This window comes from Carya illinoinensis, chromosome 6 (assembly GCF_018687715.1).
Source record: "Carya illinoinensis cultivar Pawnee chromosome 6, C.illinoinensisPawnee_v1, whole genome shotgun sequence".
Classification (NCBI taxonomy): domain Eukaryota; kingdom Viridiplantae; phylum Streptophyta; class Magnoliopsida; order Fagales; family Juglandaceae; genus Carya; species Carya illinoinensis.
This window is the reverse complement of record NC_056757.1, coordinates 27151403-27167075: the sequence shown is the minus strand read 5'-3', so window position 1 is coordinate 27167075 and position 15673 is coordinate 27151403. Positions and strand designations below refer to the sequence as shown.

General features: G+C 35.0%; 1 protein-coding gene across 5 annotated transcripts; it reads left to right on the top strand.

Annotated features, from left to right (window-relative positions):
* Positions 1-326: 326 nt before the first annotated feature.
* LOC122313978 (sucrose transport protein SUC3-like) lies at positions 327-8584 on the top strand. 5 transcript variants are annotated; one of them, XM_043129335.1, is made up of 14 exons: positions 327-907; positions 1755-1820; positions 2122-2220; positions 2330-2394; positions 2475-2559; positions 2739-2772; positions 2922-3021; positions 3285-3360; positions 3931-4290; positions 5586-5703; positions 6970-7097; positions 7184-7247; positions 7334-7377; positions 8143-8584. In XM_043129335.1, the coding sequence occupies exons 1-14, from the start codon at positions 647-649 to the stop codon at positions 8311-8313; spliced, it is 1671 nt and encodes a 556-aa protein (XP_042985269.1). In that variant the 5' UTR covers positions 327-646; the 3' UTR covers positions 8314-8584. The 5 variants fall into 5 exon arrangements, with proteins under 5 accessions (XP_042985269.1, XP_042985268.1, XP_042985270.1 ...); XM_043129334.1 differs by having other exon boundaries at positions 328-907; positions 5586-5729; positions 6864-7097; positions 7184-7235; XM_043129333.1 differs by having other exon boundaries at positions 330-907; positions 5586-5729; positions 6864-7097.
* The last annotated feature ends 7089 nt before the right edge of the window (positions 8585-15673 follow it).

The following is a 15673-nucleotide window of genomic DNA, read 5'->3' as shown; positions in this document are numbered from 1 at the left end:
AATATAATTTATTATGCCAAAAATTTATCTGGCATTGATATATATATATCAAAAGTAATTTTATATTAATAACTTAATATTAATGTTTATATTTAAGATTACAATTTTATGTTATATTAATTTTATATTATAAAATTATAATTTCATGTTATATTAATTAAAAATTTAACATAAAATAATATATAATATAATATAAAAAATTATAAATATATATATATGTATCGGTATTTAAATCATACTGCATTGATTTAGAACCAATTTTCATTGATTTAGAACCAATTTTTATTCTTAAAACCGGATACCGCACCAGACCGGTTAGAAACTGGATCGATTCGGTACGGTTTAACAGATTTTCCGGTTTTTTCTTTCACCCTTGCTTCATGGTGATGCTGCGCAACTGACATGCAAGGGAAGGCAAGAATCGTCCCATCGTATTCGCATCAGAGTCATCCTCCACACACGGTCACACCCACCCAAATTTGATCGTTAACTCTGCAATTTCTTCTTCTTCTTCTTCTTATTTCTTCCTAACCCTCGACTAAGATATCTGTGCAAAACTCGTAGATCCTCAGCAATCGAGTTTAATGTGAGGCCCACGATCGAGCGCTCTTAATCATCGCCGACTTAAGAATACCATCTCCGATTCATGGCGGCGAAGGACTCCGTGCCGTTAGGGGTTCCGTACAAGAACCTTAAGATAGTGGCGGAAGTGGAAATGGTGGAAGCGGACGAGTCCCCCTCCCCCAACCACCTGATCGACCTTAATTCTCCTCCTCCTTCTTCGGCTTCTCCTCCTCCCAGAGATAATCACAGTAGCTTGATGACTCTGATTCTCAGTTGTACGATCGCCGCTGGGGTCCAATTCGGCTGGGCCTTACAGCTCTCGCTTTTAACTCCTTACATTCAGGTCCATTCTCTCTCTGCCCCCTCCCCCCATAGAAAATGTTGTTATGTTTTTGGTTTAATCTATGTTTTAAATTTGCGTGGTTTCTCGACGATTCGGACCTGCACGAGTATGAGACTGTTTAGGCTCTGATTCTGAGAACTATAGTGTCTTAGCGTTCGGTGAAATCTCTCTAATTATAAAAAAAATTTCCATCTGTCATGCCGTGACTCACTCCGTCCAAATGAGTGACGAACTGAGACGTGGGAATTCCTTCTCTGTCCTACAGATCTAAAAGGCCATCACGTGTAAATGGGTTGAGAAGGTTAAGAAAGGATCAGACACGGGACAGTTGATCCTTAGAGATTGAGGATTAGAGTAGAGTTAGACTTTATTTTTGAATGATCATGTAAAGGGAGTAGTGATCAGCTTGTGACTTGGTGTTACCATCCAATGTAGTTACAGCTCCTAAGAAAATTTCATTCTGAGTTGAAGAATTTAGAGAGCTAAAAAACCATCCTCTTTAAATGACCCCCCGTTTTCCAGAATTGATGATTATTTAAGATTATAAAATGACAGGAGAAAGTTACCATGGCCATGTTTGCACCAAACGTTGGCGTAGAAACAGAGCTTTCTACCCCATGGTTGCACAAAACGATGTTTACGTGTAATATAAAATCAAAACCACAATTCTGAGATTTTTCTCTGTTTACATTGATGCAAGTTGTCTACACGATTATTCATGATTCATTTGATAGTTTCTGAAATCTTTGCCTTGATCAGTGAAACCGTATTGAGTAATTTGAGTTCTTCTCAATTTTGTAAATGTACTTCATTTTGATTAACTGATGCTCTTAACTGATTGTTGCAGACGCTGGGAATTGAACATGCATTTTCTTCTTTCATTTGGCTATGTGGTCCAATCACAGGTCTTGTGGTAGGTGATAGCAACCGCTTACTTATTTTTCATTTTTTGCCCTACTATGGACCAATGGTTCAGAATTATAATGTTTTATATCAACCGTGTAAATTTCCTTCAAAGATTTTCTCTTTTAGTTCGTTACGATATATCAAGCCATCATCTGTGACATCCCATACTGAGTGAGGTGGTGCATGGGATCCTGCGTTACTCAGAAGAGAGAAGTTCTTGCTCTTTATAATGATTCCAATATTGGACTCTAAGTATATAATTGATTCAAGTAGTAATATTCTTGAGTTACTTGCATCTTGTTTTTCAGGTTCAACCGTGTGTTGGTATTTGGAGTGATAAATGCACTTCTAAATATGGAAGAAGAAGGCCATTTATTCTTATAGGATCTCTCATGATCTCAGCAGCCGTAAGTGTTCAGAACATCCGTATCTTTTAAACTTGGTTTTACGGCTTTTTTATATTTGCTAAACTTAGTTATAAAATATATATTTGCTAAACTAAATCTTGCAAATTAGGTGATATTAATCGGGTTTTCTGCAGACATTGGATATTTATTAGGTGATACCAAGGAGCATTGCAGGTTTCTATTGCCTTCTCTTGATCCTTTGTTTTTTTATTTCACAAATATTAATTTGAGTTAAAAAAGCTCATCTAATGCAGCACATACAAAGGTACCCGAATGAGGGCAGCTATTGTATTTATTATTGGTTTTTGGATGCTAGATCTTGCCAACAATACAGTGCAGGTGAAGCTTGTTGAAACAATTTATTTCTGGCTTTGAATTACAACGTATGAAATCTTGTATACTCCGTGTATGGGGGATACAACCTTTTCTAGTATTAATAAATTCATTATTCTACTTATAAAATATTTGTTGTTAACCACCATGTATATAAGAGCAAATGAAATTTTTGTCATTTTTAGGGACCAGCTCGTGCACTTCTGGCTGATCTATCAGGTGGCTATTTTTTTTTTTTCTCCGATATTATTTTTTCCATCTGGGTTCTTATAGATTCAGTGATATCTGGCTACTTTTGTTTTATTTACATGTTATTCTGATAATGTGACTTTAAAACATTATAAGTTGTGTTACAAATTTATTTTTAGGCCCTGATCAACGTAATTCATCAAATGCTGTATTCTGCTCGTGGATGGCTGTTGGAAACATCCTGGGATTCTCTGCTGGTGCTAGTGGAAATTGGCACAGGTGACACCTCTCGACTGTTGTTTTTTTGTAACATACTGTTTGTGCAGATTCAGCTTGAAGTTTCTTTATGAGCCTATTCATTCTATGCATTCCATCATATGTGATATTTTTTAAATACCCTTTAGATGTAAAGAAACTTTGAATCTTGCATGGTCAAGACTCTCCGTTGTCCCGGTGGATGTATTAGTTTTTGTTTTCATTGTTTAAATGCACCACTTAATTTTTGTGATGATTAATCCATCTGCATATTCATTTGTGAGCAGATGGTTTCCATTTCTGACAAGTAAAGCTTGCTGTGAAGCCTGTGCAAATCTCAAAGCAGCATTTCTTGTTGCGGTGGTGAGTTACATTTTTTCCGATGTAAATTATTATGACTTCTTTCATAATTTTTTATATAAATGAAGCAGAAATCTTCTGGGAGTAAAAGATCCTATAATCATGTGCTTCCATTTTACCATTGACCACCGGCTACCAGCAGGGTTTCTGTCTGGCTAAATCTTGTTTCTGTGGAATATCTGGGTGAAGCAATGAAGAATATATAATTTAGGCTTATGTTATTATAGAATGCTAAACTTGATTTGTATATCCATGCTATGAGTCTTGCATGTGTAAGAGAGAGGAGTGTGGAATTATTGATGTCGATCCTATAAAGACTCAAATGACATTAGCCGGCTTTGAGGTCTCTGATAAAGACCAGTCATTTGTTCTGGTTATTGTAAAAAAGAAACAGCATCTATATACACATAGCTTCTGATTTTTTTTTTATCCTTTTTATGCATCTACCTTTTAGTATTTCATAACTTTGTTAATCTTTTAGTGAAAAACCCAGGAAAGAAAGGAATTTGTTGCTTGAAGCATTTTGCTGGCATCTTATTGTGTGATTCTTAGTTCACGGACGTTGTTTTGCAGGTTTTCCTGACACTTTGCTCACTTGTGACTCTTTATTTTGCGAAGGAGGTTCCACTTAGTGTGAATCGTCCCCACCATCTAACTGATACACTGCCTTTGTTGGATGACATACAACAAAATGGTCTGGACATGTCAAAGTCAAAGTCTTCTCTGCCAATTGCTAACAATGGGAGAGATAACAACACTGCAGGTGATTATGAAAGGGATGTAAACCTAACACAGTTAAACTCTAAAGTTGAGGATCATCACAATGAAAGCTTTAGTGATGGCCCTGGAGCTGTGTTAGTCAATCTGTTGACCAGTTTAAGGCATTTACCGCTCACAATGCATTCAGTGCTTATTGTTATGGCTCTAACTTGGGTAGGTACTGTAGTTATATCAATATTTCCTTTTTCTGTATTTTCCCTTCTAATTAGGTGTTGGTTAATTTCCAAACTTGAGTAATGCACAGGATAGCTGTTACTTCAATTTTTCTTTCTTGGTTAAAAAAAAAAAAAAAAAAAAAAAAAAAAAAAAAATTAAAATTAAAATCACAAAAATTGAATAGATTAGTTGACTTGAAATTGACACTTTATTTTATGAGTGGTATAATATTGGGAATCACCTTCTATTGAAAATTAATGATGAAGGTTGTAATTGTTTAGTGTTAATCTCATTGCTTATAACTTTATAAGCTGAAGTATAGATATGATGGGGAGCCTTTAAAACCAGCAGAAAAACCAAAAGTATGCAACATATAGGCATAGTTTACAAACAAGTTAGAACTATGATAAATAATCTGTGGTAGTTGTTACCAAAGAGTACATGGGATAACTGTAATTCTGTCATAACCCCCAGGTGTTGGCTCAAGTGGTAAAGGTCTTGGGCTTGGGGGTATGCTCCCCTCAGATCTAAGGCTCAAATCCTCTTGGGTGTAAACAATCTCTAGGGGCTATCGGATTGGGGGATTTTCTCCTTGAATTACCCTAGGTGACCTGTAGAAAACTTCTTGCCGAGGGCCTGTGCAACCTCTGGGATTAGTTGGGATGCTATTCCTGGATACCCGGTGCCAATAAAAATGAAAACCTGAAATTCTTTCACTCATAATACGATGGAGAAATGTTACAAACAAAAATATTAATATAAAGCCTAAATGTTACCACAAGATTCTCAATTCATATGGCATCGACTCATGGTTAAAACGGAACACTTGTATTAACACTTTGTATCAATTGGTCTAAGATGAGGGGTTAGTAACTGAATCAACAAGTTTGAGTGGTGGGGGGCTAGGGGTGGACCATGGGGTGGAAGGGAAGATAGAAAAGGCAGAATGAAGGTTTTAGGTACAAAGTTTTGGATTTTTTAAAAGTGGGTATATGAGACAAAAGATTCAGCTTGCAGAAAATAAAAGTGTTTTTTTTACCTTTCTATTCTTTAGAAAACAAACTTAAAACTGAAACTTTGTTTTTTGAAAAATGGCAAAGCATAAAAAAGGTTTTCTTAATGTAAATTTTTTAATTTGATTTTTTTAACCAAATGTTTTTTTGCTTATGTGGTGAATGGCTAGGTCCCCTATGTATTTGTTTTTTGTTTTTGAGATTAGTGGTTTTGTGCGATGATCGCTTGTTTGAGCTTTCCATATTTACCTTATGCTGTTTGCTATCATAATCTTGCAGTTGTCCTGGTTCCCCTTCTTTCTTTTTGATACTGATTGGATGGGGAGGGAAGTTTATCATGGAGATCCAAAAGGAGATCTTTCTGATGCACAGAGGTATAATCAAGGTGTAAGAGAAGGTGCATTCGGTTTGCTATTGAATTCAGTAAGAACTCAAAATTGAGCATCGATAGTTTAACTTTTATTAAAAATGTATCATACTTTGTGAAAATCTAGGGCATAATCATAGACGTACCTTAAAAAAAACATAAACACACATTTTTTTGGGGTAGGGGGGGGGGGGGGGGTGGTGAATAGGTGTTTTATTTAGATTATTACTAAATTAAAAATTCTTCACAACTGGAAAATATCAAGCAAACACCATCAACAAAACCACAAATGTTAAAAGCATTAAAATAAATCACGTAGAGATTTTGTTGGATGAAGTGGAAAACTTTTGAACAATTCTTTTAAAGAAAATCACTCCAAGTGATGAGTCAGCACCTAAAATTCTTAGTAAGAGAAAATTGTTAAAATCAATATATAAAACATTTCTATTTGTAGCAACTATGACTTGCAACACCAATAGTGACCCATTCAATCTCTGCACCACAACATGTCTGAACTCCAGCCTCTACTCCTACAAGTTTTTGTTTAAAGGACATTAAAAAATCATGAGGGTGGTAACTTTTGAATAAAGATAAATATTTTATAATTGAGGCATAATCTCACCTAGGGGATTCTTTCTCTAAGAATACTGGTGGAATTCTATAGTAATGTCCATAGAACTGGAAAATCATTTTTTTTTGGAAGCTTAAATAGGTAGAACTCAAATCAGGATTAAAACAGGACTCATAATTCTTTTATAGATTCAAGTCTAATGCATTCACTTGACTGAACCTCTTACGTGCATCTTGCAAACTGATTTGCAACAGTCAACATGAACGAAAGTCTCAAGCCACGTCCTTCAAGGTATATAAAGCATGCTATACAAAGCTTGGTCTCACGTGACATCATGACATCTTTTATGTGAAAGTTGTTTGAGTGGGGGACTCATAGGGATCTTGTGCACTCTCAAATTGTGCAATTTTTGTTCCATCTTGATTAAATTTTGATGCATAGAGTGTAATATTCTTTACACCAACACTTCTGATTAGAATAAAAATGTTTTCACAATTTTAAAAGTAATGGAATCCTATAAATAGCTTCTTTTCTTTTTTGATAGGTGAATATTGTCTTTTCTTGCTCAACAATTATTGAAATGATTTTTTTTATTTTTATTTTTATTTTTTTGATGTAGGTTGTTCTTGGCATCAGTTCTTTTCTTATTGAACCCATGTGTCAGTGGATTGGTGCAAGACTGGTATGGGCGATGAGCAATTTTATTGTATTTGCTTGCATGGCAGGCACAGCTATCATTAGTTTGGTATCCATCCGGGAATATTCTGAAGGGGTTCAACATGTAATTGGTGGGAGTGCAGCAATCAGGATTGCTGCCTTGGTTTTATTTGCTCTTCTTGGCTTTCCTCTTGCTGTAAGCATCTCTCAGTAATACTTGATTTGCTTCCATTTCTGTCCCTAGCAGAGTTTGTTTACTGGCATCAATTGTTTGTGTTACAGATTACCTACAGTGTTCCATTTTCTGTCACAGCAGAGCTGACTGCTGATTCAGGTGGTGGCCAAGGTTTGTAGCACTTTTTTTTTTTTTTACTTCATGTTCTTACCCTCCTTTCTCGGTTGTGATCCTGAACAGTTTGTATGGCTATGCAGGGCTGGCTATAGGAGTTCTGAATCTTGCAATAGTTGTTCCTCAGGTAGTTAGTGTTACATTCATTCTTCTTTATTTTCTGTCTCATTTTTCCACATTTAAATTTGTAAATGATTGATTCTTTACCATGTGGAATGGAAACCGTCCTAAAACAACAATCTAAGTTTTCATATCGTTTTTTAGTTAACTAGTTAAGCGTGATAATTGTTTCCCTTTACTCCTATTTGGCTTTGATGAGGATATGGCTTCAAACTTTGAAATAGATCAGCATTCTTTTGTTTTTGCAAATGAGCAGCTGACGTTATATATTTCTTTGGTTCCGTTAACCGTCATCCCCACCCTTTTTTACTCTTTTGTGTGTATTGCCATAATTGCAGTTACTATGCTCGAGAAAGTTCAACATTCATTTCCAAAGCATCTTTGGTACATATCTTAGGGAGAATGTTCCGTAGTCTCCTGTCTCTAATTGTTTTTCTCCTGTTACTTATTATTTGGGGGTCGAGTTCAGTGGTACCTAGCCTAGCATGTAATATATTATTGATAATATTGGGCTTATTGATTGATGAATGGCTGATAAAAATATATACTTTTCCTTTTTATTCTTGTTTGATCATGGCAAACACTTTTCCTTTTTATAATAATATATATATACTTTTCCTTTTTATTCTTGATTGATGAATGGTTTATAAAAATATAAACTTTTCCTTTTTATTCTTGTTTGATCATGGCAAACACACTTCCACTCTTGCTCTCATTTTTTATTTATTAATGTAGTCAATTTTGATGTCAATTGTGTTATTACTTTGCTTAGATGATCGTATCACTTGGCGCGGGGCCATGGGATGCTTTATTTGGAGGAGGAAACATTCCTGCTTTTGTTTTGGCTTCCATCTCTGGCTTTGCGGCTGGTGTTATTGCAATCCGCAGACTGCCAAATCTTTCCAGTAGCTCTTACAAGTCGTCCGGTTTCCATTTGGGTTAATGACTGATGCGGCATCATCAAGGTGACAACCAACCTGTATAGGATTTTTACCAGTGCCCACAACAACACGCTTAGTGGTTAACTTTCAGGGGGATGCCTCTGCCATTTTGCATGCGTATCATATTCTACTCTGATGAACTAAACGCTCTCCATGTCAAATTCATTCATTTTTGTAATGAAAATTTTGATGCGGTTTACATTGGAAGATATAATTGCTTATTTGTTTTATTCACTTTTTCTTTTAAGAAATCCCAATTATCATCTTGCTGCATTCTGAGTTCATGCCCCTACTTCTATTGTCTCTTCAGTGGCAGTGCTTATATTTGTGTTACTGATGATGTTTTACACAAACTGATAAAAACACATTTTGGTGTAGCGGTTCGGGTAGTGGAATAATGTTTGTGGGTGGTGCCCACTATTGCATCAACCCACTTTACGATGGACTTTTTCTTATTTTTTGATAGGTAAACGATTAAATATTATTAATAAGAATAGGCATAGCCCAAGTACATAGGGGTATACAAGAGATAACATCTATCTAGGAGGAAGAAAGAGAAATAAGAAACTCATGTAAGTCTAAGCCATTAAAATCTACAGCTTTGGCCCAAAGAAAAAGGGTTCTAACAAATAATAATGTGATCTCCTTCATAGAACACTCATTGTCTTCAAATGTCCTGTCATTTTGTTCCTTCCAAATGCACCATAGAAGACATAGGAATCATTTTTCACATTGCTGAAATTTGTGGGATATTGTCGAGATTTATCCAACGTGCCAAAAGTTCAGCCATTGTAGCAGGCATGACCCATGCTAGTTCTACCCTTTTGAATACTTCGACCCAAATTACTCTAGCAATATTGTAATGTAGTAGGAAATGAGCATTACTAGGAACTCATAGTACCCCTAATGAGTTCTAAAAGCTATTTTGGGGACATCGTTGGGCTTAATACATATTTGATGGTAGCCGGACCTCAAATTAGTTTTGAAAAGATAATAGACCCTTGCAGGTCATCCATTAGTTCTTCAACCACCGGGATAGGAAATTTATCCTCAATGGTAACACTATTCAATCCCAAGTAATCCACACATAATCGTCTTGTTCCATCGGCTTTTGAATCAATAGTACTGGGGAAGAATATGGGCTTTGGCTGGGTTGAATGACCCCCCGCCTTCAAGGGTTCTTGAATTATATTCTCAATCTCATCCTTTTGATAGTAGGGGTAATAGTAGGGCCTTATTGAAATGGTTTAGTGTTTGGTATGAGGTTGATAGAGTGGTTGTGGGTTCGTGGGGTGGCAACCCTTTTTGCTCGAAGATTCGTCCTCAAACTGGCCTAGCAAGGCCTGAATATTTGCTGGAATGTCACCGTCAGATTGTTGGTCTGTTTCATTTTCCCCTTCTAAGAACTGCAAAATCACACTTTTATTTTCTAGTTTATTACTCGTGTAGTAACCTTTTCTCAATCATCTATACTGTTGTAAGGCCCTGTAAAATGATCTCTTTTCCCCCATAGTAGAATTTTATGGTTAGCTTTTCAAAATCCCATAAAATAAAGCCTAACTCCCTTAGCCATTTGATACCCAACACCATATTGCAACTTGCCAATACAAGAACTTTTACTTCTAAGAGAAAGGCAGTGCCTTGAATTAAGAGTCTCAAATCATTACATTTTCCCTCACTTGGGATAAGATCTTCATTAGCAACCTCACTTTGACACTTTCCATGTCATCTTAGGCAAGTTGGACTTCTTAATAATAGTTGGGTCCAAAAAATTATGGATGGATCTAGTATTAATCAATATAGTGACCCACTGGTTTCCAATTCTTTCTTTCACCCTATGGTTCGTGGGTTATGTGATCCGGTAATTTCAGGGTTAGTTGGGTTTATTGGGGTTTTGGAAATGGGTTGTGGCATTATTTTTCTCACAAACTTCCTCAACAGGGGTTTCACTGTAATCACTATCCAGCATCTTTTCTTCTAGCAAGTAAAGTTTGAGATTTTGGCATTTATGGATCAAAACCCACTTGGTATCACAATGGTAGTACAACCCTTTGTCTCTTGTCTCTTTTATTTGGTTGTGGGTTATTTTGTGGATAGGAAGATTTGGTTTGTTTTGGTTGTGTCAGGTTGGTAGGTGGATGGTGTTTTCAAAATGCCTGGGTCAGTTGAGTATAGTAGGTTGGTTCTGGGTTTGTATAGGTTAACATTTTCTTCTTGGATTTTGGTTAGGCTATATGGTGTGGTTAGATTGGTGGGGTTGAACATTCTCACTATTAACAGGATCTCATCCTTTACCCTCTTCGAAAAATAACCTAACTTGTAAGTATTAGACAACCCTCTTAATTTGTTAGACAAGGTTTCAAACCTTGCTTGATGGTCCTCTACAGTACTCGTCTGCCTTAATCTAGTGAGGGCTTCCATCGGGTCATTATATGCATTAGGCTCGAATCTAATCAATAATGCCTTAGTGAATGTGTCCCAATCCCTGAACTTGATTGTTTCTTCCATTTCTTGAAACCAAACGAGGGCCTTGCCCTCCATGTGAAAAGAGGCAAGTTTCAATCTTTGATGTGGTATGGTGTTGTGAAAATGAAAAAATTGATTAATTTTGTAAATCCAACCAGGGTCTTTGCCATTGAAAATGGGAAAGTCTAACCTCACTATCTGAGCCTGCACATCGCCAATGTGTTGCTGTTGTAGCTACTGGTTTTGATGGGGTGGCTGTTGTTAGTATTGTTGTTGCTGAAAAGGCTATTGCAGCTGCATATTTTCAAGCTCCTCTCATTTGCTCACTTGAGGACGAATTCCAAAGGTTGCCATGTGGGACGTTTCTTTTTGGCATTTCTGCTGTCAAAATAGCTAGCTATTGCACTATTGCTTCGTCTTGCCTTTTGAAAGTAGCTATTTGGGTATTTGTGAAAACTTAGCATCAGACGCCTTTTTCAGATCATTGTATTGGGATTCTATTGATTGTTTTTTGGGACTACCCTGTGACCTAGTCTTGTTGACCTAATACATAAGGCTAAAAGATAAATTAAACTAAGCTGGCCCAAGTCCAGCCCACTCTCAACTCCACTTCCTATTGTACTCACTTGAGTTCCCTTAATCAATTGAAGTCTTCACTTCAGTTCTGAATTTGCTCGGGTTCCCGCACGTGGGTTAGGATTTCATTCCTAACCTCTTCCCACCGTTGCTCACCATCAGTAGCCCTCTCTTCTCCCCCGCACTAAGGAGCTTCCATGTTGGACTTGTTACACTTTGGTCATTTCACTTGTCAACGTATTGTGAAATGACCAAAACATTCCATGATTCACACTTGCCATCTTTTATAAAGACTCTATGTGGTGACAATGATGGATGTTTCTATTAAATTGCCAGATAGCAACAATGGTGGAAGAGAAAGAAAGAAAGTTGAAGGGAAACATTAAACGTGAAAGTTTAAATCGGGAAACCGGCTTCGGATTGGACTCGTTGTCTGGTATTTTACCGGTTAGGTCCTGGACCGGTTCCATGTTTTCATAAACTGGATAGAATCAGTCTGGTTCTGGTTCTAGGATTTTCGGGATTGGACCAAACCGGTTCGTGTTTATATATATATAATTAAAATTTAATATCATATAAAATATTATAGATAATTTTTATATATAATTATATATGAAATAATTTTATATTATAATTTATAACATAAAATTAGAATATTAAACATAAACATTTATTTGATCATATGTTATTAATATAGAATATATATTAATTACATTTTTAGGCCTGATAAATTTTTAACATATTCATTTGAATCATTTTGATAAATACATAATATATTAGTATAGTAATTACATTTTTCTTTAATTAATTAGTATACATTAGTATACTAATGTAAATTAATAATAATATTATATTAAATCATTATAGTATTAGTGATACTAATACTATATTAAATTACTAGAACTTATTAATATTAAATCACTTTTATATAGGAATATTAATGCTAGTACTATATTAATATTAATATTACACTAGTACTTAGTGATTAAATATTAATACTAGTACTATATTAAATTACTTTTATATAGTAATACTAATACTATATTAAATCACTATAACTTATAATAATATAATTCTACTAAAACTGAAAAATTAGACCGAACCGATAAAATCGAAAGTACCGATTTAAAAAGGTAATTAGTGCATAATTGGTTCTTAAAAATATAAAACCGATATAATCGGTTTGATTCTAAAATTTATATAAAACGGGACCAAACCGGATAAGTTAAACTCCTAAGAAACATGATGTATATTCTATTTAGTAGTCTTACATCACACATATGTTGATTTGGGTCTTTATTTTTTCTCCTTCTACATGTGTATGGTATAAGATTGTTGAGAAGAATTTTCCATTCCAATAATTGTTGGTTGAACTGTTCTATTCCGCTTTACCCCTTACTACGTCTGTTCATCCTCATTCCTCGCTAGTTAAGAGTTGCATATTTCGTTGTCAATGCAAAAGCAGTGTTTATACGGTACAATCAGTCCAAGCAAACGGGTCCCCCGCCCTTTAAAAGGGACGTTTCTTTTTTGAATAATATACCTAATAGAAATATAATTTATGTGTTTTTTATTTTATTAGCTTTTCCCATTAGAATCTAAGGGTTGGTGTGTATATCACTTTTTTGTTGGAAAAAGAGAAAAAAAAGTTTCAAAAAAGCCTCAAAACATTTTTTTTTGTGAGAAAAAAAAGCCTCAAACTTGTTTGTACATATGTCTGGGTATTGGATCAGAGATATCGTTATCTTTTTTCCATCGATTATTTCGAAAGCAGAATTGGGTGGGCGGGATCAAATTCATACTTTTCTGGTACAAAATTTCAAGTATCTCAAGCTATAAGAAATAATGCACATAAGGTTCAAATTAACAAACTCAGCACAAGTCTTTGTAAAAAGTTAGGCTCCATCTTGAATAAATGTGAAAAAAAAAATCATTATTTTTCAATGAGATCCACTTTTTTATAAAAATTCTACACGAGATTTGTCTTTTCAAGACTGGAACCTAACATTACTCTCTCTCTCTCTCTCTCTCTCTCTCTCTATATATATATATATATATATATATAGTGACACAAACCAATGAAAGCATCAGTTTTCAGCAGTTCACAATGAATAGGAGAACAACATACCATGAAGATTGTGGTGAATCGAGTTTGTCCATAAATATTAATCCCTGCACCAATGACTAATTACTTGCGTTTGAATGGGTTTGTGATTGTTTAATATTGAGATAATTACCATACTGTTTTTGACACGCACATATATATCAACCATATTGATAACTTGTACTTTGTGCTTAAATTAACATGTTTGTCCATCAATATAGTAGTAGACTGAAATCTTTGGTTGGCGTGCATATAATGAATATTTAACCTAAGAGCCTGAGCATCCATGGTTTTACTAATCAGTGTTAAAACTTGAAGACCAGATTCAAATTGGAAAGTAATTTACAGAAACGTGAAACTAAACTACAAATTGCAAGAAAACGTAACCCAACCAGTGGTTGACGAATCACTATCAGCACATATCTCCAATAGACTTAAAACCCAAAATGCCGAGCAAAAAGAAAAAGATATCCAAAATATTTTTATTAAAAGAGAGAAAAAAAGAAGGAAAAAAATCCCTCCTTCCTGCAGAAAGAAAGGGAGCACATGGAATCAGGGTAATCAGCTGAACAACTCAGAATCACGAGAATGCATGTGGAGGAGAAGATTCATCTCTTTCTTTATTGACATTATTTTTTTGTGAATTTTCTATCTTTTTAATCAGTTGGAGAAAATAAAAGAGTCTAAAAAAATTGGGAGCAGTGTTGAGGAACATGCAGGATCCACCCATTCCACCAGGGTCCAGAGCTCTCATTGATCTGCTTCCAACTAATAAATTCATGTGATGCAGGTGAGACTAGCTTGTCTAATTTGGCCAATATTAAAGTCCCATTTTGTGGGACCCTAGCAATTCCCATCAATACCAATTTACAGATTGGTGGGTCCCTTGGTTTCTCTTGGGCGTACCCCCTTTAAAATAAGTATTAGGCAGCTAATGATTTCTCTATCAAGACTCAGAAAGGCAAACCCCTCCCATGTTTCTTCTCCAATGCTTATCATCCGCCTTGCTCATGCGTGTGCGTGGTAGTATATACAAGATGTAGACAACAGTTTTTGTTGGGTTATTCATATTCGTATTCGTTAATAAAAGTTTAAATGAATGAGTAAACTTTAAGTCAATTTGATTAATGTCTAAATGCACTATTTAGATTTCGATTACTCGAGTGTAATCGAGTTCATGTCGAGACATTCAAGTTCGTGTTGAGAGAATATTTTTTTTATCTCTCAACAATCTTGGACACATTTTGTAATGAATCTCCTTCAATTACAATACTATTTGTTTCTTCAAAAAATATTTTCTCTTTTGCTTTATTACCCATCTGGAAACATCAATATATTGGCAATTCCATAGGATTTATAACAATTTAAGTATATTATATAGGTTGGGATACTCAAAATAAACCAACTATTTCATAAATTTGAAAAGTTATTTCTACAAAAAGGAGAAGGAGGTGGCACTGATCTACTCAGGTTTTTGATTATTCTTTTGCATTAGCTGATTTTAGATCCGATGGATGAGATTCTACAAGAAGAAATATACAAAAAATACGTAAAAATGACTGTACATAGAATTTTTGATTTAATGAATTCGAGAGATATTATTTGTTTGAACTCATATATACGATGATTATTAAAACAGATCCACACATGGTATTTTATCACTTCATTAATTAGTAAGAGCTGAGATCAGTAGTAATTTTACATGAAAGTGGTAAGCGTTACTTTAATTATTAGGTAAATCATTAAAAAAAAAAAAAGGAAAAAAGAAGAAGAATGAAACTTTAAAATTTTGAGATTCAAATTTTGTTAAAAAAATCAAACACAATTTCAACTTTTCAGGATCAATGTCGCACTGATCAGTCAAACCCCTTGCGTAAGAAAAGAAAAAAGTACCCATGAATGGTCCTAGAAGGGAGAGAAGAAATTGTATTCATGAATGATGCAATTGGCTATATGTATATATGTATTTGTGTGTGATGCGAATGGAATATTGTGGTGGTGTAGGTTAGGGGCCACAGTAGGCTGTAGCTAGTTTGGGACCCTCATGTGTTGGAATTTTAGTTCCTATCAGTAGAGACTGATCTATGGATGTGTGCTGCTTTATTTATTTATTTATGTATGATGGAATCATGAACTTAAGAAGAGGGAAAACGAAAGAAGAACAGAAAAAAAAAAAAAAAAAAATTGACATTAATGAAACCTGGGTGCTGCCTATT